We start from the raw sequence: 24,995 nt of genomic DNA on the forward strand, positions 1-24,995 counted from the left end.
GAAATCATTGACTTTGCAGCTTTGACTGGAGCATGGCTCTGTGTGATTATCAGCAACATTCAGAGGCAAAATAGACAACTAATTTTAGGCAGCAGCCTTGGTGGGTATTAATTTGAAATACGTAACAAACTTCTTGGAAAAAAACCCCCAATTTATTTGTGTCCCTGTGCATTTTCAATGTAAAAGAGTGAAGGTGATTTATGACTTTAGAGTGAAGAAATGTGGGCACAATTTTATATCCTGGGAATAGCTCAGTCAAGTATCTGCTCCTCTTGTGGGTTTTAGTAGTTCTCTTCACATGAAGTGTCACAAGAAAAGTCTTTGGCACTTTGTTTGAATAAAAGCCTCATGTTGAGTAACATCCATTGCAAAAGCCTTAGTGCACATTATCATTACAACAAACCACAGGAATTGATGCTACTGATTAATGAAATTTTGCCTGTTAATGAGCCACAGTTCTGTATCATGTAGAAGGTTGTATCCTTGAGATGTATTTAAATAAATAACATTAAGAAGAAAGAAGCCTTCAAATAACTAAATGGTTTTAACTTAAGTCCATAAAATCGATGAAAATGGAAGCTAAAGCTCTTGCTTATCTATTAATTCAGCACTCTGCCTTCTCCAGGTCAGTGTTACAGCACACATGGGACAAAATACCCTTGAATGATTTTGTACAAGATTACTGCAATAGCCAGACACAGGGAGATAAGGTAAAGATGGACTGATAGGCTTAACTCTGAAATGGCCTGGTTTCGTGGCTTTATTTCAAACCCCTCACATCACACAGCTCCTGTGGGTTATATCACTGCTATGGAAACCTTTGCTTATTTGGCCATTTAATTTGTAAAGAAGGCAACCTTTAAGCTGACAAGCTGCTTTAGAGCCTTTCTGGTCCCATTACCAAAGGGAAAAATATGGGCCAAAATGTGACCCATATAGTGTGAATGGGATGTGTCTTTCTCAATGATTATGTTAGTAAAAATCAGTGTTTTCTAAAAATTTCTGTTTCACGGAGCCATAAATTTCACTTATAAAAACACTTTTTATTCTCAGTCTGTTACTATCTGCATTTGTGGCTTTTCTGTATCTTCACTGCAGAAACAGTTTTCCAAGCAATAACACAAACTGCAATACTGACCTATGTTACATCCCACACAATATTTGGGGCTACATAGATTTTTAATTTCATTTTTCCGTGCTTTCCTTCCAATAGTAATGCTCCTCTCTCTTCTAATAATGTTCCTCCTTTAGCTTTACTTCTTTTCCACATTTAAGAACACCAAACTGCAGAAGTGAATTTCATTTTATTGTTATATTTATTAACACCGTAAACTTCTGTGGTGGAAACCAAGCTGAAGTCCTCTGTGGAAATAGCCCTGTCTCCTATAATCATCAGTGTCAGCCTGGAGGATGGCAGCTCCAGAGTTTCTGGGGAACACTGTTCTTGTGAGATGTTAGTGTGGTGAAGGAAGGAGCTCCCAGAGGTATTTTAAATAATTTCCTTAGAGAGTTTTGAAGTGCAGCAGGAAGACCTTGAATTTGACTGAATATTCTATGGGGAATTGGTGTAGAGAAAGAAAGAAGAATGGTATGTTGTTAAGGGTTGATATGACTAAGGAATTAAATGGCTGCATTTTAAATTCATTGAAACCTTCCATTCATGCATATATATATATAGATAGATAGATGATAGATAGATAGATATAGACATATATATGTTTATAGATATATATAAATATAAATAATATAAATAAATATAAATGAGTCATGGCTTAGCCAAGGGATCACAGGCATCAAGATATTGCTGATTTTTTTACTGCAGACCATGCCCACCCCTTGTATATTTACTTTCACTGCAAAGGTAATAATTTTGGAATGGAATTTACCAAAAGCTTTGGTTGCTTTGTGCACATTTCCTCAGGGATCCCTATGGCATGGCAGCCTTTTGGTAAATAAGATGCTGGGCTTGTACTTCTTGTCATCTAGACATGTTTTTTTAGATTTTTGGTGCTATTAGAGCTGCTTGTTAAATATTGTTTTAGATTACTTGCTTCTTTTTTCCCTGCAGTTAATTGTAATATCTAATTAGTTTATTGTGGGGTTACCACTCACTGCCTCTGATTTTTATGTGGAAAGTATGCTAGAAGGAAATATGACTTTATAGATAGAGTTATACATTTCTCAAATATTTTGTAAAAAACCCATGATATTGAACTAATGGTAAGGGTCCTTGAAATAAAGAGCAAATTGACAAAAAATGAGTGTGACAGGTAATTGAATACTAGCAGTAAAGACAAAACATTTCTCTAGCAAAATCTGTGTCATGAACCTGAATCTCCAGCCACAGTAATTGCAAGTGAAACATTTCTCTTCTGGACAAGCAGCTGATGGAATAAGTAAGAAAAGTTGCACTTTTTCTCAGTTTGTCTCAAATCTCTGCCCTGGACACATCTCTGTGCAGTTGCAAAGTGTTCTTGCGTCACATTGTGATTTTAGCAATTGGAAAGGGAGCTTATGGGGTCTCTAATCCCACCAGCCAGCTGGCATTTGGAAACTCTTTGTTTCAGCAGGGGAAAGGCATCCATTTGTTTCCCCTGCAAATCTGATCTACCTCGGAAGAAGAATCCTTTGAGCAGGAGATCACTGCAGTGATTGACCTTTAAACAAATTCCTGCTTTGGCTGCTGCCTTGAGGAGCCTCCCTTGGACACGTTCAGCTTTTCTGTCCCATGTCTGGTGCTGCCAGCCCTTGTTTGAGCCCACAGGATGTCAAAGTCACCCCCACAGCCCATGGTGACCCTCTGGGCTGAGAGGATCCACTCTGCTTTGTCAGAGAAGCACAGGGAGATTTGTCTGCTGGGGACCATGGAGAAACGCTGAATAGCTGTGAGAGGATGATTTTTTACCTGAGATTTTTGCATTATTTTTAGCATGTCTCAGTGCAAATCACCAGGATTACTGTTTTACAGTAACCAGCAGTGTCGTGTTAGGCTGTACCTAAAAGGATCAACAGCAATGCTGTCATTACCTCACACCTGAGTGAGGAGTTTTGCTGTCTGGATGGGAAATTGGTTGCAGAGAACAACCAGGAGAGATCCTCCTTTAACACAGCAGTGAAGAAAAATCCCTTAATCATGATGGACTGGATAAATATAGAGCCAGGTTTGATTTTTGCTGGTTTAGGAACAGCTACATTGTAATTGACTTTTATAAGCTCTATAGAGTGACAGGGGAATAAATAAGAGAAGTAGGAATTTACTGTTATACTGTTTTCTTTTTTTAGGTGACCAGTATTAGTGACCCATTAACATTTTGGATTCTGTGAAAGCTTCAGCTCTCCCTTTCTGACAAAGACATAAAAATCCATTGTAGCCATGCTATGAAATCAACAGGAGTTAAAGAAGTAGATTTGATGGAGTTAAAAGAATAAACATTTATTCCTTAAAATAGATATACTTTCCAGTGACATATAAAGCACTCAAAAGATGCAAAGCATAGATAAAACTTTCCTAAAACCTTGGAAAGGACTTTGAAAATCAGCTTAAAGGATAAGATTAAAAAAAAGAAAAGGAAATGACCACACAACTTTGGGATCCCCACAGGGAACTTTTGTTTGAAGATGATTTACCAACCATAATGATGAATTGAAAGTTAATCATCAATTGCCAGGATAAAGTGTTCTGAACTGTAATGATAAAGACCTGGATTTAATTCCCAATATCTTGATTCCTTTTCTTATCTGTCTGTGCTTACCCTTTCAGGGAACTGAGCAAACAATGCTCTCATGTACTCTGGCAAGGGTAGTGTAACACTGCTTGGGAAGGGACTTCAAAAGAGAATGCAGCACACAAAGATTAGCTACTGAGATTTCCCAAAGGGGGCAGAAATTACAAAATACAGAACCAGAATCGTAAGTGTGGTGAGATTCGGATTGATGTGGGACCAAGATGTGAAAATAGAGGTAAAAGAATATTCTGTTGACATAGTAAAATGTAATTGAAAGCAAACAGAGAAGCATTAAAATGCTTTAAAATGGTTGTAAAGACACTGACAGACATTTGGAAAGTTTCAAGTGGAAAGAGAAGCAAGAAGAAGTAGGAAGAATGTAGCATTTGAAATTACTATCTCAGTTCATTATTAGACCCTGTAGCAGAAGTTTGTCTTGCCTTTACAGGACATAGAAAATAAAGGGGATCTATTAATTGATTTCTTTGGATGCATCCCTTTTACCACACAGTTGTCAGAAAAGCTGAAGATTCAGCTTTATTTTCCTTTCCACTGCAATGGCGTTTAGGGAATCAAAACCACCACAGTAGCTTTTCCTCAGCAAGGAAGTAGTAGCTTTTCCTCTCCTCAGCATTGTAAAACATATTTCAGCCAGTAAACAGGAAAAACCCCAAAAGCTCCCTTATCTTAGGCATTACCAAAAGCATGTAAGTGCTAACAGAGGGAGTTCTCCAGGACCAAAGGGTGGGAGGCTGAGGGCAAGTCTAAAAGAGAGGGAAGTGTCCCTTTTGCAGTGTCACCTGTACCACATTTGCATTTAGATACAGGTGCAGATCTAGCTTTGCTCAGTTCTGTTCTCTACAGAGAATACTTTTATCAGTTTAGCAGACATATTGAGCTTAAGATATGCATTCTAGCAGAACAGATCCTCCACAGCTTTCTCAAAATGAAATTGTAGAGCTGATCAGTGAGACCACACGATGCCAGGGTAAGGCACATCCATGACAAAGTCACTCTGTGCTTTCTCTCGGCCAAAGAACCTGCAGTTCCAAGCAGGATGTGGCTGTATCTTGTCAGAATCCTGCAATGTTTTGGGTTGGGACCTTGAAGGTCACCTTGCAGCAGCCCAGGGTGCTCAGGGAGGAGCAGAGCTCTCGATTTGCCCAATGCACAGCAGCAGATGTTACCTGTGCAGTGCTGTGCAATGGCTGCAGCTATTAATGCAGAGTGAGATGAGTCTGGGCTGAGTATCTGTGACCAAAACCAAGTGACAAAGCACTGTTAGGATGTCTGAAGGGAAATGAAGCAGTATAAGTAGGATTTGGATGTTTACCTTTCCAAAGAGTTCACAGCTTTCCACTTAGGAAGTAGAAAAAGGAACTCAGAGAGTTTCTATTGTCAAAAGAATCATAGAATTTAAACCACGCAGATGAAGAAAGCAATTAACAGCAGAGAAAAAGATAAAGGGCATCCACTTCCAGTGAATGTAAAAAACTTAGTTTGCTCTGAGAATTTTTATAATAGAGGCTTAATTATAAGGCTTTGTAAGAAAGAATTAAGACTATTGTTTCTTTCTGAGGTCTGTCTTGTATTTCCTGGTTAATCATGAAGTTACTTTTCCCAAGGTCACAAAAAATGCAGAAAATGTCAAAGCTTTGCATAAGTGATTGAAAAGGAATGTATTCATTGGCGTTTCTTGGAAGAAAGGGCTTAGCAAAAACAAGACTAAGAAAAAGAAATATACTATGTAATAACACTCCCTTAAGGATGTTGAACACTTTTCCCAGAGACAAAACTATTAAAAACTGATCACTGGTGACCTGAGCACTTTTTTTTTTTTTCCCCCCCCAAAATGGTGTAGAAATAAACAGCATATCATTAACCTTCTTAAGGTTTAGGGCTGTTTTGCAAATCACACAGATGGTGGATATAATGATCCCACTTTTCAGTGCTCAAATTGTGCTCAGGCTTGGTGAAGAGGAATTCACAATGATGTGAAAAATTTTTATGCCACTTCTGCCACATTTTTGTGTGGCCTCAAGCAAACCATTTCATCACTCACCTGTTTCCCATTCTCCAGATGGAAATGCAAAAACATTTGTACCTCACAGGTGAGTTGTGCTGTAAAGCCATTCATTTATAAGATACGCTCACATACACACGAGTGCTGTAAGAACAGCAATAAATACAAGAAATGGTGAAGCCAGGAAGAACTGAGGCTCAAAAGGCAGGGAAAACAAGAGTGCTCAGCTCACTTCTGTGCCTCTGAAAATTCCTCCAATTGGTTCTAGCTCAGATCTCAGAAGTCCCTGAGTCTATATAACCCCATACATTGCATTTTGTGTTAAATTTGCACAGGAGTTGAGTCTTTGACTTTATTTCCCCCAGCTCAGCCTTTAAATGCTGCCCAAAGCTTCTGTTTCTGAGCACACAGGGAGAATTATGCTTAAGTCACCTTGTGTTAAGCCTAGATTCAGTATTTAGATCTATTTCCCTCCTGCTCTTCCACTGATATCATGTGGTGCCAGTATGTTCTGTGTAATCTCAAGCAGTTTACTGGCATACATGTTTATTTTCTCATTTCTGTTACATATCTGTTCGGTTTCCTGTTTTCTGAACTCTGGAAATTAATTTTAGCACCGTTGTATCATGTCTTGCATTCACAGAACTTGACTCATTCCTGGTGCCATCTGTTCCACACTTTGAATCTTTGCATTGTGCTGCCTTATAATCTGATAGTCAGAAACAGCCACATCACTCCCAGTAGTGCTTCATATGTTCTTATCTGGCCCAGGGGCCTGCCAGGTGATGTTAGATTTCCTACCCTCCTAGAAAATGTGTGGTACTATACTGTTTTTTGAAATTCATATTGGGTGTTTTCTCAAACTTTGATATTGTTCATGAACTTGATAGCAAGGTGTTGATTACAGCATCGTTTTTGATGACTTCGTGATTCAAAATTCAGCATAATGGCTTGCAAAGGGCATAGCTCAATATTTTTAGGAAAAGGCTTTAAATTCTACATGGAGTTAAATGCAGTATTTAAAAAATAAGCTTGTTTATTGCAATGCTGTGTTCCCTGTTCACAAAGTCTATCAGATATTCATGGTATAATGGTTCTCCTCCTGCAAATGTGGAATTTTCTCTTTTGCCTTTGCTGCAGGAGAGCAGTGCAACTTGCATCACCTCCTGCCATTATTTGTACAAAGATCTGTGGGAGCAGCACAAGGTTCTCCAATCCAGTGGGGCTTTATGGGTGATGTTCCTTGGAACATGATTCCTTTTTTTGTCTTTCCAAGTCACTGTTGCACACAGCAGAGCTGGGATTTCCTGAAGGTGGCTGAGCACCTGCCTGCCCATGGGAAGTGGGCAGTGAGTTCCTTGTTTTATTTTGTTTTTCCTTTACTTCTTGCAGAATCACAGAATCACTTTGTCTGCAGTAATTTGAATTTTTGCACAGCCAATTCAGCTTTCAGTGCAGAAATCTCAGGGAATACTGGCAATCTTCTTTTTAATATATGCTCTTTCCAAAGGAACAGCACATAACTGTGTGATGTACATTTCTCAGCTTTATTCCAAATCCTCTAATAAAACAAGGAACATGTAGAGTCCTACCCAGCTGCTCCTGTAAGTAACTCTTAGCCTGGAGGAGCTAAGAGTTTTACACTAAACCAAATTCTGTCTAAAGGACATCCAGCCTTAGTCTTACTCCTAACAAAGAGAATAGGAAAATCCCATTTTGACCGTACTCATCCTCCTGCTGGAATAACTGCTGGGAACATGCAGCAAGTAGTCAATCCTTTTTCTTCTTGTAGGCACCTCTAACCACTGCCTAGGGAAAGGATAAGCTACATCCAGTAGTACTCTTATTTCCATTTCTTCTTCCATCCTCCTCTTGTGACCTTCGTTAATCCCTTTCATCCTCCAAAGCCAAAGGAAACCTACATCTGAAGTTGCTCTTATCCTTTAACTCTTCCAAAAATAAAATGCTGAAACAGCTTCTGAAAAAATGCTTTTAATATACGTTTAAGTGCCTGTGATATTTCTGCAATGATCTCAGACATCTGAGTCCTGTGTGAACTACTTATTTTTAACGGCAAAATATTGACCTAGGATTGTGGGGTGTGTTTCAGAAAACAGAGCAAAACAGAAATTCATCCTTTTACAAAAGGCTACCAAAGGCTTATGAGCCACGTGATTTCCACATAGCCTTGTAAAGTAGGGCATAACTGCAACTTGCTTTTGTAATGTGGCCTTGTCCTGGCTTTCTGCCTTTTTCATTTTTAGAAAAGACTGTATTTATATTTGTTTGGGGGCATTTTACATAATCAGGGAGTCATGGATTACTAAAACGGATCTGGAGTTGTAAACACAACTCCAGGCTTTCAATGCAAGAGCTCCTTGTCTCACTGACTGTCAGATTTAACACTAGACACAAAATTCCTGTGATTCTTCTTGACTGCGTCAATCATTGTTAGTAACAAGTAAATAATCTTGTAGCACATTTATAATACTCATCTGAATGTGGTTTTTTATGCCTTTTTTTTAAAAAAAGAACATACTTCCAAAGTTGCTGGAGTAATTGCAGTTTCCCTTTCACAGATGCTAATTAACCTTTGACTAACTTAAGCATTAGTAGTGGGAATTCTTGATATGGTAAAAGTGATGGTGATTTTATTCTCACGAGTTTGCACACTGGAAGGGATTACTATGCTATCAGACCAAAGAAAGAAGAAAGGGGAAATGACTTTATATAATTTAAAATATTAACTTGCATTTGATAGCATGTCCTAGAGTTTAATTAGCTCTTTGCAATTTTTTTCTAGGTTGCCTAGCATTCTGCTGCTATGCAGTAGCTTAATCTCTGCTTCTGCAAAGTATTTAAGAAAATAAAATGTGGTTGAGGTATAATTTTACAACTTTTCATTTCTTTTTAGAGAGGTCTACACAGAGCTTTGGGCACCATAATGTATAATTATTCACCTGATTGAAAAGCACCAGCATTGGTAAAATAATTAAAAGGAATCAGCTGGTAACTACCAACAGATCTCCTTTTCTCTCTATCCTTTTCCTCAAAGCACATTTTAAGACTTCTCTGAATTGTCTTTGCAGTGTCTTCAGAAGCTCCTGTTCATGTGAGCAGGATGAAGCCAACGATGCTCTCAGGAGTTACTTGTGTATTTAAAGTTGCTCAAATGCTTATGTCTTAAATGTTTTGCCACACTATTACTGTAGCCTTGATTTCCCATCTGTACAACCTGCCTGAGGTACACGAGGTGATTTTCATTTCCTTATTCTCCTTTCTGTGAGAAACTGCTCCAAGAAATGCCTCCTTTGAGCCTGAGTTGTATTGTTTTGAAAAGTTTGTTTTCTTTATAAATTGAAGGGGGGGAAAAGAATCAACAGATTTAAAACAGCTTGATGGGTTATTATGGTAATAAAACATACTTTCTCTTAATTTTCAACACTTCAGACTTTTATATTAGCAAATAAGCAAGTATGTGATCATTATGGCATAATGTTCAGTGTTCTGCCTAGCGCATTTTTAGGAGCTGAAATTTGCCTCTGATTACAATCTCAACTCCTTTTTCTATTCATTAGCACTATTAGTCACCCAATTAGTCACCTGATTATCTTAAATTAAAGCTATCAATAGATATGTTTTCAGATTTGAGTTTGAAACGTTGTATTTCTGGCAAGGCGCTGTGATAATTATTCAAATGTCTTTGTTACGTGGAGGATGACTTGATGCAAAATATTCTTCTTTTCCTTCCTCGCACTGAAAGCAAGGAAATTCAAAGGTTTTTGATTCTACCAGAATTATTCTGCACAATTTTCCTCAAAATAATTTGAGAGGGAAACCCGATAGACTTGTCCCACCAGGTAGTGATTTAAGCAATCTGTGTTGTTCACTGTCTAATCAGGTTGGACATTAGGAGGAAAGATACTTATGTGTTTTAAGAGTGATTTCTATGTCATACAGCTTGCAAGACTAGTCTAGTAAAATCTTGGATACATATTTACAGACATTCATTGTGACTCATCAAGTAAATCATACTCATTTTCCAAATTAGTACTGTATGCCTATCAAATATGTACTTTCCAGACAGCTGTGGTCCATTAAATATATCATTTTCTTCTTAAGAAAATTAAAATTCAAAGTTGAAATGAAACTTTGGGGAAAATTTTAAGCAAAATGAGATTGGAACATTTTTCAAGTGAGAAATTTTATTAGGGGGATGTAAAATGACAGGTTGTTCTGGCCTGAGAAAATGGGATTAACAAGACAGATGTAAATGTAACCTCTTGCTGCCAGAGCTGTATAGATTTCTAGATATTTTGTTTTCCCTTCACAGGTAATGTAATTTTTACTTTGAAGGATGATGGGAGGGGAGGATCTTTATTTCCAGCTTGAAACCCAGAATAGACTCTGCAGATTAATATTTGACATAATAGATATGACAGATGCAACTAGTTGGAAGACTTTAAATGTTCTGTGAATTTTGCATATGACACACACTGGGTTGAATCACCCATCTGTGCTCTCAATGATGTGCACTGATTGCTCAAGACAATAGAATATCAGACTATTATATAGGTGTAATGCACTCACTTTGATGAGAGTTTATATTCAGTTCTCTCTGCCTGCATGAAATGAACTCTGCAGAGAAATTAACAATGAACTAACTAATTTTATAGAACTGTAGAACTGGCTGTGGCAAGAAATGAAAGAAAATGATGTTTCATGTGAGGGATGTGCACTCCTCACCACCCATGTCTGTCCAGTTCTCATTTCTGGAAACAAATAGTTGGATTCAGCTCTGGATTCATTGTCCAAACCCACCGAGAATCATGACTTTCTATAAAAACACTTTTAATTTGCAAACAATACTAATTGCAAAGTTGGTTTTATGCTTTATATTGAAATGCAAATCAACTCTACTTTTTAACAATTTCTGACAGTACAAAATTATTAAATTTCTTCTGCTAAATGGGCCAGTTCAGTCGTGTTTTGTCCCTTTCTATAAACCATGCAGAGTAGACAAACCTCTCTGTTTATCAATTCTACAAATCTTTTAATGCAAAAAGACTTACTGAATATTATTGATCTGTAATGCTGGCGGGTGTGTTTTTCAGGAAACCAGGTTTCACCAATAAAAGACAAGTAAACACAGTTTATTATTTATTTTTGGGAACCTGATATCAGTAAAAGTTCCTTTTCTTTTGCTTTCAAATACTCTGCCTTCATCTAGTCTTCCTCTAACAGATATACCCAAACTGTGCTCAGAAAATCCCAGGAGAAAGAGAATTATTTTTTAACTCTCACTTTAGCAAAAAAATGTCGAAGTCATTTATGCCCACATACATTTCTAAAACTTTCTCCTACATTTAAATCACAATGTTAATATACACTCAGTGCATGTATATCTCTGAAGGCATGAGTTAGAAGCTCTCAGAAACAATTGAAGTTAATTGGATTGTTCCCATTTGTCTACATTAAATACCCTGCATTTACAGTTCAGTTAATAATCCCTTAGCTAAAGAGCTGGAATGAATCTGTCTAGCACTGCCAAACATTATTGAATCCACAGTGCTAACAAACTAACTGATCGTACAGGAAAATGGTAAATTTTGAATTCTGCCTCCTGCTATGGAAACTCTTCATTCCTGCTGGGGAAGTGAAAATGAGAACAAAGATTGCTTTTGCTTTTGGAGCCAACAGTATAGACAATCTTTGCTGCCCCATAGGACCAGGACATCCACTGTCTGCTTCAGGAATGATCTGCACTGCCCTCAGTGGTTTAGGTAGTTTGATAGTCTGAAGTGCAGTCCTGGTGCCAGCAGTTTGCTGTTCTTGCTGTAGGCATTCATTGTGCTCAGCAGGATGGAGCTTGGATAATGTGGAGTTGTTTTCACTAACTTTGGTTGACTTGGGAATGGATCATAAGGACTGTTTGCTCAAATAGTCTCAAAAATATTCCTTTTTTTTTTTTTTTCTTTTTTTGTCTGTGTAAACAGAAGATACCAGGAGCTATTCTTAAACAAAGCAACCTTAACAATTATCACTAAAGAGTTAAAGTAACTGCTGGGGGTGTAGTCCTTGCAAAATCCCCTGTTTCATTTATTTACTGATTTTGTTACAAAAAGGACCCATGCACGAAACCTTGGACCATCATTGCAATTTAGTAGTGCATACTGTTTATTTAATTTATCAATATGTGTTAGGAAAAAGAAAGTACATTTTACCCCCCTAGTCAGTGTTTAAACCCCTGGTAACTGTGCCCACACTGTGATCCCAAGCAAGCTGACTTCTGAGAAGGAAAATAAATAAAAATAGAAGTGAGACTACCTTTTGTCCAATGCTGAGAAATGCTATGCCTTTGTCTGCTCTGCATTTTGTTGCTTTCCTCCAGAGAGCAGGGTTATTGTCAGCAGATAAAGAATTAGAAATGTCATGTTGTCCCAAACCTGTCAACTCTCACCTAAGTGGCTGTTGTGAAAATGGAAGCAAGGGCTACTCTGACATTTTGCTCTTAAATCTGCTATGCTTTTTGTAAATAATATATTGTAGTTCCAGACTTGACATTTTTTTTTAAAAATCGGTTTTATTTTGATGATCATTTTCTATTCACCAGCTTCTGTGTTAAGATACTCAATTATTAAACAGGAAGCATGAAGGCAAAGTTTCTACCAGAAGGGTTTTGAGCCTTCTGTCCATATAGGAGTCGACAGTAGCTGTGTAAATATGTGGTCCCAAGTACCACTGCCTGTCTGGGAGTTCTGCTAGATCAGAAGTGATGTGCTGAATTCCTTTCATGCTCCATTCAGTAGAAGGAGTTTTTTTCCTATTCTTTTGGGAATCCTTAATATAACATGCAGAGCGACTCAACTCTACTTTCAAAACAGGTGCCTCGCTAACACTGAAAACATGTCAAAATGAAAATGATTTTTCTCATGACAAGTATTTGATCCCACTAATCTTCAAGTGCTGGCTGTGCTGTTCTGGTTTTGTGACTGCTCCATCGCTGAGATGTTTTGAGATTTCCTGCCTAAAATTATGCTCTTCTAAAAATACAGTATGTAAATATGAGGAGATAAGTGAGGCCGGGCACTTTCCTTCTGACAGCCTTTTACATAAATGCTGTCCCCTCAGCTCTGCCATGGCCATTTCTCAGAGCTGCTCACTTTGATTCTGTCAAAAGGTGTGCTAATGAGAGCAGATATAATTATGTTCCTGAAAGCTGGTGACCACTGTCCAAATTAAATGGTCTTAAAGGATGCTTTGAAAGCTTCAAATAGTAGAGAAGCATTTGAGTTGAAGTATCTTTATTCTTTCTAACATCCAAGTTAATGGAAAGACTGTAGTTCTGAACACCAGGTTATTAGTATCAGTATTAATTTCTTTAATGTGTTTCTATTTCAGTAATGCTCAGAGCTGAAGAAGTGTGAGAAGAAATCTCTGTGTTAAAAAGGCACCTAGGAGAGCCTGCTTGTCTAGATGTGTACACATATATTATGTAGCCATATATAACTAAAAGAAAATCATCCACCTCCTCCTTTCAGGAAGAAACTGTGTTGGGTGAATGCTTTGCAAAGCATTTAGACATGACTATATAAGCAGATAGATGGAAAGCATCAGAAGTGCTATTTCTGCCCTTGAGATCACAGGAGATCAGCCAGGAACAGCTCTTAGCACTGGATTGGGAAGTTCTGGCCAATGCTGGAGACAAGCCTTGGCATTCAATAATGGGAGGGAACAGTCCTGCCCAGTTTAACCTGCTGGGAGTGACTCAGAATACACAACCTCCACCTTGGCTTCTTGCTGCAGAATCAGATTTTCTTTATGCTACTCAAAATGTGGCAAGAAATGCAGTGATTCAGACTGAGCACAAGGGCAATGGAAAGGTGATCAATGAGAGCTTTACCTCCGAACTGCCTGCCCCTCTCTCTGCTGAGTGTTTGTGACCACAGGGCTGGATTGCAGCCAGCTGCTCAACACAAACCCTTCTCCACCCTTTTGCCAATTTTCTGAAGAAATTCAGCTCTGTGAGGTAGCTGGAGTCGAGTTTTATCGATGGTGACTCACTCAGAAAATGGAGAAAATGAGACTTGCATGCCATTCATGATGTCTGTGTTGCAAGAATTGTGAGTTTCTAGATGGTAAAACACTGCACAGGTTGCAGTGAATTCCATAGAGCTCCAAGCATGTGCCTCGAAACCAGATGACATGAAGGGCTCTGGGAAGAGGGGTGGGAGAACTTATTTCATTCCAAACTCTATATGAAAATATTATGCACAATTAACTTCATTTTCTCTGCAATGTTCAATTACATGGTTACATGAAGACCAATTTTGCTCTGCTATTTGGGCTGTGAAACTGGGCCTTGAGAGAGCTGGGCTGTATGCTCAGCTGTGCCATAAACAAACCCATATAACTGCTGTAGCTCCAGCCCCTGCAGTTAGCAGAATTAGTCAGGAAGAAGGTTTTTGCAGCAGCCAGGGTTGTCCCTAGCAAAGGAAATTACTTGTGCAGGATTCCCAAAGTGATCTCACCTGTTGAGATTGCTGTTCTGGGACTTTTTTATTTCCAGAGAGAGATTTGGGGGCAAGATTAAAGAGTTTATTTATCCAGTTGTTTTTTTGAGTTGAGAGCAGAAGGCGACAATGAAATAAAAAGTGAAATATTCATTGTTCTAATGTTATTTTTGTATATAAGTCAAGAGGTTGCAGAGAATGCTCTTTCATGAAGTATCTTATTGCCGTAGATGACCCACCCTACCTGTCAGAATCAAAATAACACAAATCCCCCCCAAAAACAGCAATAAAATAGAGCAAATCTTACCAGTTCACCTGAATTGATGGTGTTTTTTCAGCTGTGTCTTTGTATGTCCTTATATAAAGGATGCACTCACTCCATCCTTACTTTCAGTGTTATTACAACAATGCTAGAGAAATCTTCAAGGGAAAGTGAAGATTAATGTTGACATGTTAATGGCAATTGTAAATCTTCCTTTGGGAACTGAAAATATGGATGTTAAAATTACAAATCTTTAGTTCTATCCATGAGCTAAATATGATCAATTTTTATAAGCTTGTGGTCTAAAACAAGTTCATATCTTCTTTAAAATTAGGAAGCAATTTGATTATGAGAGCTGTGAGAAGGAGTGAAGAGTTTTATTTGTATGCACACAGACTAAGAAGCAATGCATTTATAAAAAGAAAATTTAATTTCACTGCAGAGCTTTGGTAGTATGTTCAAGAGATTGAAATTCTATTTGTTGATTAGATTTATCTACAGAATAACTGAGGGAAGTTAGAAATTTGGGATGCTCATGTCTGTTTGTCTTTTACTCCTGAGTTGACCTCCTGGCCCAGATGCAAATAGAGCAGTTCTGTTAATGGTAGTGAATCTATCTTAATATTACTTGATTTAGCTTGTTGACTTCAGAGAACTTACTCAGATGCTCAAAGTTAAGCATGTCCATAAGTCTTTGTTAGGCTCTGGATTGTGGGCATTACCTGTAGAGGGAGAGAATTGATTCATGATCTCAAAGCTCAGGTAGTGAGAAGCCCAGCCATGCAATGCTGCATTCACTTCCTTACAGCAGGGTGTCACCCTGGAATAGCAGTGTCTGTGAAACAACAGGAATTGGTAATGCAAATAAAATGGGAGAAGCTGCATGAACTTGTGACATAAGCACGTGAGGTGGCACTGCAGTGGTAAATGCTGATGTTAATGTCAATATAACAGCTTACAACTTTCATTTTTCATGTCTTTTACCTGCCCATCCCTCAGCTTTGGAGCACTCCAGCTGTAATGTTGCTGGCTAAAGGCAAGAGCTTTGTTTCTCTGCTCCAACCTTGGACAGAAATGTCTTGGTCCACTTGAAACATTCTTTTTCTCATGTGTAGTTCTGATGGGTTTTACATCCACTCCTGTATCCTGAGTGTCTCTTCCATTCCTTACCTCCACTGGAAAGAAAATAAGTGAATAAATATCACTCCCCTTTCCCCTCTCCAGCATATTTTTTTTCCATTGTCTAGAACCAGAGTGTCTTGGAGGTTAGGATGTATAGAATAATTCCCAGCTTTTTGGCTCTTCTTGGATGGTTTCTTCCTTGTCCTGCACCCACCCTGTCCACCAGCTGTGTGTTCATCCCAAGACCAGCAGGCAGCTCACCCAGGATACCTCCAGGGCTGGATTTGTCTCTCTCACCCACCCACCTGTACTTACCTGCCTGCTTTCCCAGTGATGCTGCATGGCTCCATAACAGCCAAAAACCCCTAGAAAAGGAGTTGGATTTACGGAGTGACCTATTTCCAAGGGAGCAGGATTTAACCAGGGCCTGTTCACAGGACATGTGAGCATAAAGTGGCTGCACCTCTGAGAATACACAGAATTTCGAGCTGCACCTAAAATGGGAAACAGGAGAGTGAAACTCTCCCGACATTCCCAGATCCTAATCTTATTTAAATTCACACATACCTAGCATGCAATAATGAAACTCCTTCAGATTTGAGGGAAATCAAGATCCAGCCAGTGTGATTAATCTAGTGAATAAAAAGGTTTGGGATTAGATATTCTTTCTGTGTGACACTTCAGCAATATGCTGTTATAAAAGGCACAGCAGGAGTTAGTCTTGAAGTGTCAGAATAGCTTCTTTAGTGACAAAGCATTTATACATGTAAATTTTCAAAGAAAGTTGGCAACCCTTTTGTGGGTTCAATTTGTACCTGTCACTCACTTACAGATGCAAATTTGAGTTACTTGCAGCTCTAATTAGAGAGCTTGATTGTCATCACAAATCAGGTAGTGAGATGTGAAAGTACTGAGGTTTGTGCCATCATTTGTTGTTAAAACATGAATGCAAATGTTGCCATCAAAAAGCAAAGTCGGCCAGGGCTTTGCCCTGCTGATAAGTATGAATATTACAAATAAGTGCAATATGGAAATAAAAGGGATTTAATGAGTGGGGGGGTGTGTGAATAACAAGGAAAGGAGTGAGCGTGTGGTGAAATCAGAACAGTAAAAAGGGAAATAAAAAAGAAATAAAAAGGTTGTTTTGTCTGTTGCAGCAAACTATGACAGTAGAAAGAGAGGGGGTTTTTTTCATTGTTTCTTAGACCCAGCTGCCTTTTATACCTTCCAAATTTATCTTCTCTAAGAAATCCTAGTTCTTTTATTTTTGTTGAGAGCTTTCTAATTTTCAAATGAAAGAAGATGATTTTGTAAAATTATTCATCAGATAACTATTGTGCTGTGACTTTCCATTTTGTCATTACATTTCTATATATGCATATATAGAGAGTTATATTTTAATCTCAGCATATAAGGATTTGATTTTTCTTTGCAGAAAACATTGAGGTGTAAAGATTTTTGATTACAACCCTTCATTTTTTTAAATTAAAAACAGGAGATAGGTACAACATGTTATTGTGTCTCAATGAATGTTTGCTAGACTGTGATAATTCAACACAAGGTTTTTTTTTAGTTGGAGAATCTGTAGCACAAAAAAGGTAGAAAAAACAAAGAATTGGTTGGTTTATATTTGGAACTGAGGATAGGGCCTAAAAGGTGAGGCAATTTCACTTCACAGATTTTCAATTCTTAATTAAGAAGTGGGCTAATGAAGAAGAAATAGCAAGCAATAGCTGGTTGGAGGCACTTAGATAAGTGTAAAGATAAATATGTAGTAAGTGTTGCAACCCCCTTGGGGAGTTTTTCTCCACCTATCATTTCAGCCTCAGCCTCATCTCTTCCCCTTCCCACCACGCAGACACCTCACCTCAAAGAATAATTATTCCTATGGTGATGTCTGAATTGCTGGCTCCGTGGAGCCTACTTAACCTAATGCAAAAGGTCCTTTTTTCCTTCCCCACTTCCCTCATTACTGCAGGAGAACCCTTTGGCCTGAACAATGCCTGTACACATCAGCACTGATTTATTGAGTTCGAGGATTTGCTCTGTTGTTTTACAAAATGGTGTCAACTTGCAACATGACTCGGTTTGATGATGAAAAGCTTTCCCAGGCCAAGGAGCTGATGACATCCAGAGCTTCTGTGCCTCCCACACTCCTGAGGTCCAAAAGGCCAGGGATAATTTCTGCCGAATCAAGCCCATAAAGAGAGAATTTATAATCAGCTTTAATGTATTTGGGAGCTAAAGTACCTTAGTCCTTCATCAAAGGGAATGATAAAAACCAGAATTAATATGGCTGGATTTAATTATTTCTGAGTGCATAATTACTCTTTAGCTAACTGGACGGGAGGTATGTGATTTCTCTTATTTTGAGCAAAGGAAAGGCGTCTGCAAGCACACAGTAGTCACTATGAAGATTTAAAAATACATCATGTTAGCTCCTTGGCATTGATTGCAGTACAAATAGAATAAATATTTGAATAATAATTTAAATAATGTAAGAACTATTTTTAAATTAAACTGGTATAGGCTTCATTAGGAGTGCCTCCTGCACACAGCATTTCTTCAGCTTTTGTAGCAAGACTAGTCCTTGCCTTCAGGAAACATAAAATGCAGTAATCACTTTTTCCCCTTTTTAAAGTGACTTAGGGGTCTAATTTTCCATTAGCATTAATGAGAGTTATGGGTATGCACCAACATGAGACTAAATGAGACTAAACCTTAGAGAGTCTTTTGATAAGTAAATCATCTTTGCATCAGCATTTTAGAAGCTTTAGTACCCTTTTTTCCCCCCATTAGCTATGGTACCTGATTACTTTGTTGATATTTAATATTTATTACATAAACTTTAGCTAGAATTGAGGCTGGCACAGTAAGGCAGCATTATCTGTTTGAAGGCTTGTGACTTAAACATAGTAAAATCCTCTTTTTTTTACTGAATGCCCATTTTTGAAAGTGAAATGCTCAAAAAGTCAGATTAATTGGGCCTTCACAAAAGGTGAAGAGAAGGCTACATAGAATAGTGAAAAGTAACTGAGGACAAAAGACTTCTGGCAATCATAATTCTGTAAAATATTCTTTTTTGTTTCATTGGCTCATAGTCCGTTATGTCTTAGTATCAATAATCTTAAATTAGCTTCTGTTACCTGAAAAGAATATTAAAATGATGGAAGAACCCTAAAAAAGCATATATTGAATAAACAGTCAGTGCTAAAGAAATAAACCTAGTTGAGGGATATGTTTAATTTACAAAATCATAAACTATTGGTAGAATATTAATTGAAAGCTGCAGAAAATATCTGAAAATTATACACCTACTACGCAATTTTAGTTCTGATTTATTTTTACTTAAAAAGGCTATTGCCGCTTCATTTTGCAGGTTCTTGCGATAAGATTTTATTCTGTTTATCTGCTTGTGATTTCAGCGTGTTTTCCTGTGTGAGGACTCAAAACATCAATCTTTCTTTATGATCATACAGACACAGCGAGGCTGTTAGTCAGAGTAATCAGTTATCTGGAGAATCAGAAGCAAAAGTCATTTCTTACTGATTTTAGAATGAGAGCTATTGCTGAAAGGGGTGGAATTCCAATCCAGAGCTCCTCTTAATACTACTTTCATGACTTCAGAAAGTGTCTGACATTAAATAGGCAACACAGATCATAGGAGAGTTCTGCTTCCTCTTGGTGTACTCCAGGCTGAATGTTTCCCTTTTAGACAATGGATCTTGAGCTGATACTTCTTTTAGGGATTGCCCAGAAATTTAAATATACAAATTAAGCTTCACAGCACCCCTGTATGTTTAGATAAAATGTAAGGAGTTTCACACCTGCTGCATGAGGACCAAACTCTGCTTTGGTTTCTTAGACTCAGAGCATCACAATTCCAGGCAGCAGAAAATCTCTCTGAAGGTGTAGTGAATGTTGTCCATTATATTTGCAGACTGGAGTGAACTTGTGGGAGCAATAATATCTCTTTCTTAGCCTCTGTGAGTGGTGCCTGGTGGCTCTGCCACGTGTCTCCACAGGGATGAGTCCCCCTGCTCGGGGGACGTGGCAAGCAGAGCCCTTGCATTGTGCAACAGATCTAGAGCTATATTAAAAGCCATGTTTAATTTATGAAAACTTTAAAAATAGGTCAGCCCCTTTGCAAAAAGGAGTTGTCAAGCAGCAGGCTGCCCAGGGATGTGGTTGAGTCACCATCCCTGGAGGTGTTTAAAGGACGTGTGAGTGTGGCTCCTGGGGACAAGGCTTAGTGTCGACTTGGCAGGGCTGGGTTAACAGCTGGATTAGATCTGAAGGGTCTTTTCCAACCTGAACAATTCTATAATTATAAGGAAGAAGGTGTAATGTCTTTTAAAATGTTTTTAGAGGACCTCAGAACTGCATAAACATTAAAATTACCCAGGGTTGTTTTTAATCCTTGCCTCGTTTATGGTTCACATATTGTAAAATCAGAAATAGTATGAGATCAGACATTTACATTGAGAGGGTTGATGCACTTTGTAATTGAAGCTGAGATCTGGAGCCATGATCTACACAAAATACCTCCCAAAGGCCAGCTATTAAAAAAATGTAACATGCATTGTCTTGGTTTTGTCTAGAAAATAAATTGCCCAACTCTATGCAAGTTATTTGGAGAAATGTGCATTTTTTGCCTTTCCAGATGCTACTTTGTTCCTTTCTGGTGACTTTTAAAATTCAAAATCTAAGAAGCCACTAAAAATGTGCGTGTGCATATATAGAAATACATATATTCTTGTATGGATCTCCATTCTTAAGTACACAGCCCTTGCAATTCTTAAATTCACTCTTCCTGTTCTCTGTGCTGAAAACCCATCATGGAATTATTGTTATTCTTTGCATAGAGTTTTCATTTTTCTAATTCTATTCTTTTAGAAGTTGTTAAGGCATGGAAATGCGGAGCAGAGAGGCATTTGAATGTGTGTGTTTGGATCAGGACACATTATCCAGATACCAAATATTGCAGAGATTATATCCAGGGCTTGCAGTAGGAAAAACTTGCATCACCAAGCCTTTCTACTAAACAGAGGGATTGTTGCAGGTGTGGCAATAAAAATGCTCGTGTTTTATTTATGATGTATAATTCTAGTGTTTTGTGTTTAGAATGAGTTAAAAACTATACTTCTGGCTGGTGCAGGAATTAAGGTATTGAGCTTTGGATTTCAATGATACAGTCCAGTTCCTACATTCACAGTTAAAGTCTCATGGTACTTCATGGTTTTTTTTCTGTTTCTGAAATCCATGCACCTGGTAAAAGCATTATATGATTTTTTTAAAAAACTGCATCACTTAAATACATGGTATTTTGCCTGTAAACGATAAGTTTAATGCTGAATTACTAATATTGTGTCAAATAACAGAGACAGAGAGCTTTTTAAATACAAATGTTTTAATACTCCACAGTGCTTAGACTTAATGCATGTCTCTTGCCTACATCTACTGCAAATATCAACACATACTGTTCATCTCTTTTTTTGTTGTTGTTTTTGTCTATTGCTATTTTATGCATGAGGAAGCTCTTGTTTTCTACTCTGTGCTTGGCTGGCTTTTTCTTTTTTTTTTTTTGTTACTTAGTCCTGTGTTCGTACTGATTGCTTTTTCGCATGCAAATTACAGAATGTCATGGAAATGAGAGAGCTCTGAAAAAAAAAGGAAAGATAATGCTGAGTTCCAACTGTCTTTTGTTTGTGCGTAAGTGTGTGAAATATATGACATGGAAATATTTTCAGAATGGCCTTTGACTTTCCTTCTGGTGTATATTTTTATTACTCAGTAAAATAGTGGGTATTTTTCCCATTGTAAAAATAAAATGAATTTATTAATACTTGTAAGTATTACAGGTGTTGGGCAGAAAAGAACCATCCTTTTATGGAGATAAGGAATTATGAACCTGGATGTCTTGCCCAAGCTAAAATTTCAATTCAATGCAACTTTTCTCCATTCAACCCTGGCCCCATTGAAATCAATGGCAAAAGTCATTGTCTTCAGTTGGTCTGGGATTTCACTCTTGTTTCTGGTTTACATATGGATTTTCATGTTTCTTTACAAATATCTCAGCAGGTAGTCAAAGGTTTCAAGGGTATCTACAGTGCTATTTAAAAGAGAATGTGATAAATGTGTCAAAAAACCAAACAAAAAAAATTAAACCCCTGCTTATCTTTACAAAGCATGAGCTTAAATGGTTGAATTTCGAAATGTGAATTAGCATTTGACAGAAAAGATTGTTTTAACCAACTGTCAAGACCTTTATTAACCACCTTATTGCATCAAAAGCAAGAGATAATTTGGCAGTTCTTATCTCCACTATTCCAAATAACAGCAACAGGAAAAAACAAATAAATGAGGTGGATAAATACAATTTATGGTGGGGTATGCTTTTAGTAAACAAGCTTTGATTCTTCATTTAAAACCAATAAAGCACTGGACACTCTCTGACTCTTGTGCTAGATGTTTCTAACAGCCATACCCCCTAGGGAAGGTTCTGCTGTAATGTTTGAAAAAACCTAATGAAAAATGGGTTGGAATAAACTAAGATTTCCCTCCCTGCAAATGTTTTTCTTGGAACGGCCGTGGGAATTTAATATTCACTGTTTTTTTTCCTCAGTCTTGTATATTCTTGAATTGTCTTTTTTCCTCCATTTTCTCCGTTCTTAATCCTAGGTCCCCTTACAAAGAAACAGACAGATGATTTAGGTGATAATGACGGTGCTGAAGATGAAGGTATTTTTTGCCGCCAAACTGATTTGCATGACAAGGATCCCTGAAAATCTTTTTTCTCCCCTCTTTTTTTGACTTCTTGTCTTCTTTTGAAGAGTTTTTTTGTTTTTTTTTTTAATTCCCATTTTTGATGTGTTTTGTCTTCTTGCTTGTTGTTATACATATATATTTTTAATTTTTTTAAAAGAAAGAATGTTGTTAAGTTCTACGTTTTGATACAAAACAGTAACAATATTTAAAAAGGAGGGTTTTTGTTTTCTTGAAATGGACTTTTGCTATGTTGCATCCCACCTTTTGACTGAATTTTGTCCATACTATTTAAACTAACACTCTTTTAAAGTTTCTCTGTACACCTTTTTGCATGTTTTCTAACCCTATGTATTTCACCAAGTACAAAGATGTTTCTTTTTTTTTTTCACTGACTGATCTCAGTTTGATAAACATATAAAATGTTGTGTTTATAAAAGGAAAAATACAGAAAATTCTTTAAAAGTGTCTCTTAAGCAACCAAATTTCCCCAAATGCCAACCCTTCTGCATTTTTGCTGCCATGAAAAAAACAGAAATAACTGAAAGGCTACCCCACCTCCCTCCAGAAGGGAGGCAACTTTGGTGAGGCTCTGTGGAGCTAAACTAAAACTACAAGAACATGATCTCTTCTGTTCTATGCAAGCATACAAATGTGCTGATCTGCTTGAGCTGACCCTTAGAAAGCCCTATTACCAAGTAAAATCAAAAGTTTGAAATGTCAAGCATATTATTCTGTTCATAAATTACGTCTGTTGATCATGAAGCTATGCAGATTTGATATTTTTTCAGGGCTATGAAAATGGTAACAAGGGGCTCTTTTCCTCGGCAGTCTCATCCCTTCAAGTAGATGTGCTTCAGAATTCTGAATCTTAAACACATACTTTGTATGTTTTATGGTCAATGAGTAAAACAAATTACCATGGAGGACTGGTAGAGCTGCTGCTTCCTTCTCTGTTAATATTTGGGGTGGTAGGGGGAAGTTGGACAGATATTAAGATGAAAATTAAGTTGTAAACTGAAAGGTCCCTTATTAGGAAGTTTTCATCACACAGAACATCGATTATTTAAGTTAAACAGAAACAGGCAGACTTATCACAAAAGATGAAGAAAGCAAATATAAGCATTTAACTTCTTACCCAATAATTGAAAGCAGATTTTATGACAATTTTATGTCTGATTTATGACCCTCTACTGGATCTGTATGTTAAGCATATGAATGAAAGCCCAGTTGGTCCAAAATTTGCAAGATTAGGTTAGTCTGATAAATTGAAAATCTCCTTTGAAAGCTCTCGTGTAGTGGTTTAACCCAGCAGGCAGCACAGAGCCAGTCACTCACTGCTCCCCAGCTGGCTGGGGGAGAGAACTGGGGAAAGAATTATGAAAGTATAATTATTAATTGAGATAAACAAACTTCAATATGACAGAAATGAAAATAAATAGTAACAATAATAGCAATAAAAAATAAGAATATGCCAAACATGTGGTGCAGAGAGCAATTGCTCACAGCCCCAGTTTGATGCCCAGCAGCTCCTGAGCAGTGACCCTCATGCTGAGCATGATGCCATAGGCTATGGAATATTTGGAATATCCTTTGGCCTGTTGGGCTCAGCTGTCCTGCCTCTGTCCCCTCCTGACCCTTATGCCCCTCAGCCCTCTTGCTGGTGGGGTGAGAAGCTGAGAATTCTTTGAGTTAGTGTGAGCACTGCCCAGCAGCAACTGAAAAATCTCTGTGTGATCACCATTGTTCTCTAAGTGCAAAAATTAACTCTATCCCAGCTGAAATCAAAGCACACATTTTTCAGAGCTAATTATGGCATTTCAGATCCTCCTAGCTTTATGAAGTCAGGACATGTTTACATGAGTCCATGACAGAATATTCCAAGGGACATTCTTGTGTGTTCTCAAAGATCTGTGACAGTGAATTAGCCATTGCAAAAGTTACTCTGTCCTGTTTTAACAATACGTCTTAAGAAACAATTTGAAATCTGGGATATTCACCCAGTGGGCCTTAATAGCTCTCCTAAATTGCTGTATAATTGCCAAGACAGATGCTAATAACATCAGGTTTGTTGAGTCCTTCTCTGCTCAGACAGACTTAAAAAGAGACTCCTCAGTTTGCTGAAATTCAGCAGAGAGAGGTTGCTGTCAGAAAATGCTTTAGTAGGTAGGATCAGATGAGAGGAGGGATCTCAGTCTTCTGAGAACAAGTGTCCATGTCAGAGAAAACCTGTCTCCCACTTTGACAATTGCAGGAGAGAGGAGAAGGGCTCTAAGAACACAGCAGTGAGACTAGAGGGGAAGAAGCACATTTACAACACTAATAAATCTCTGTAATTTATAGGACTGGGATTAATTTTCTCTGGCGTACAAGTGACAGTTTTGTTCTCCTTTCCATGCCAATAGCAGAGTGCAGGCAGTAATTAGACTTTTACTGCTTCCGAGAGGCACAGAGAGACAGGGAAAATTTAAATTTTTATGATTGTTAGGCACTCAAGACTGCTGGGATGTCTGCTGGGTTGATGGAAACCCTGTCTGCTGAGACCCTGCGTTTCCCAGTGGAGGAGCAGGTTCAGATGTCCTGCA

At 37.9% G+C, this 24,995-nt stretch overlaps 1 protein-coding gene across 8 annotated transcripts in view; it reads left to right on the plus strand.

Annotated features, from left to right (window-relative positions):
- Nucleotides 1–24,995, plus strand: part of NLGN1 (neuroligin 1) — a 366,576-nt gene that overhangs the window by 151,363 nt on the left and 190,218 nt on the right. For 5 of the 8 annotated variants that reach the window (XM_085069048.1, XM_085069047.1, XM_085069049.1 and 2 more), the window contains one exon: nt 22,327–22,386. The exons of the other annotated variants lie outside the window; for them this stretch is intronic. In XM_085069048.1, the coding sequence (XP_084925174.1) occupies nt 22,327–22,386 (60 nt within the window). The remainder of the gene's footprint in view (nt 1–22,326; nt 22,387–24,995) is intronic. 8 annotated transcript variants of the gene reach the window in all.

This window comes from Lichenostomus cassidix, chromosome 9 (genome assembly GCF_008360975.1).
Source record: "Lichenostomus cassidix isolate B80296 chromosome 9, HeHo_3.0, whole genome shotgun sequence".
Classification (NCBI taxonomy): domain Eukaryota; kingdom Metazoa; phylum Chordata; class Aves; order Passeriformes; family Meliphagidae; genus Lichenostomus; species Lichenostomus cassidix.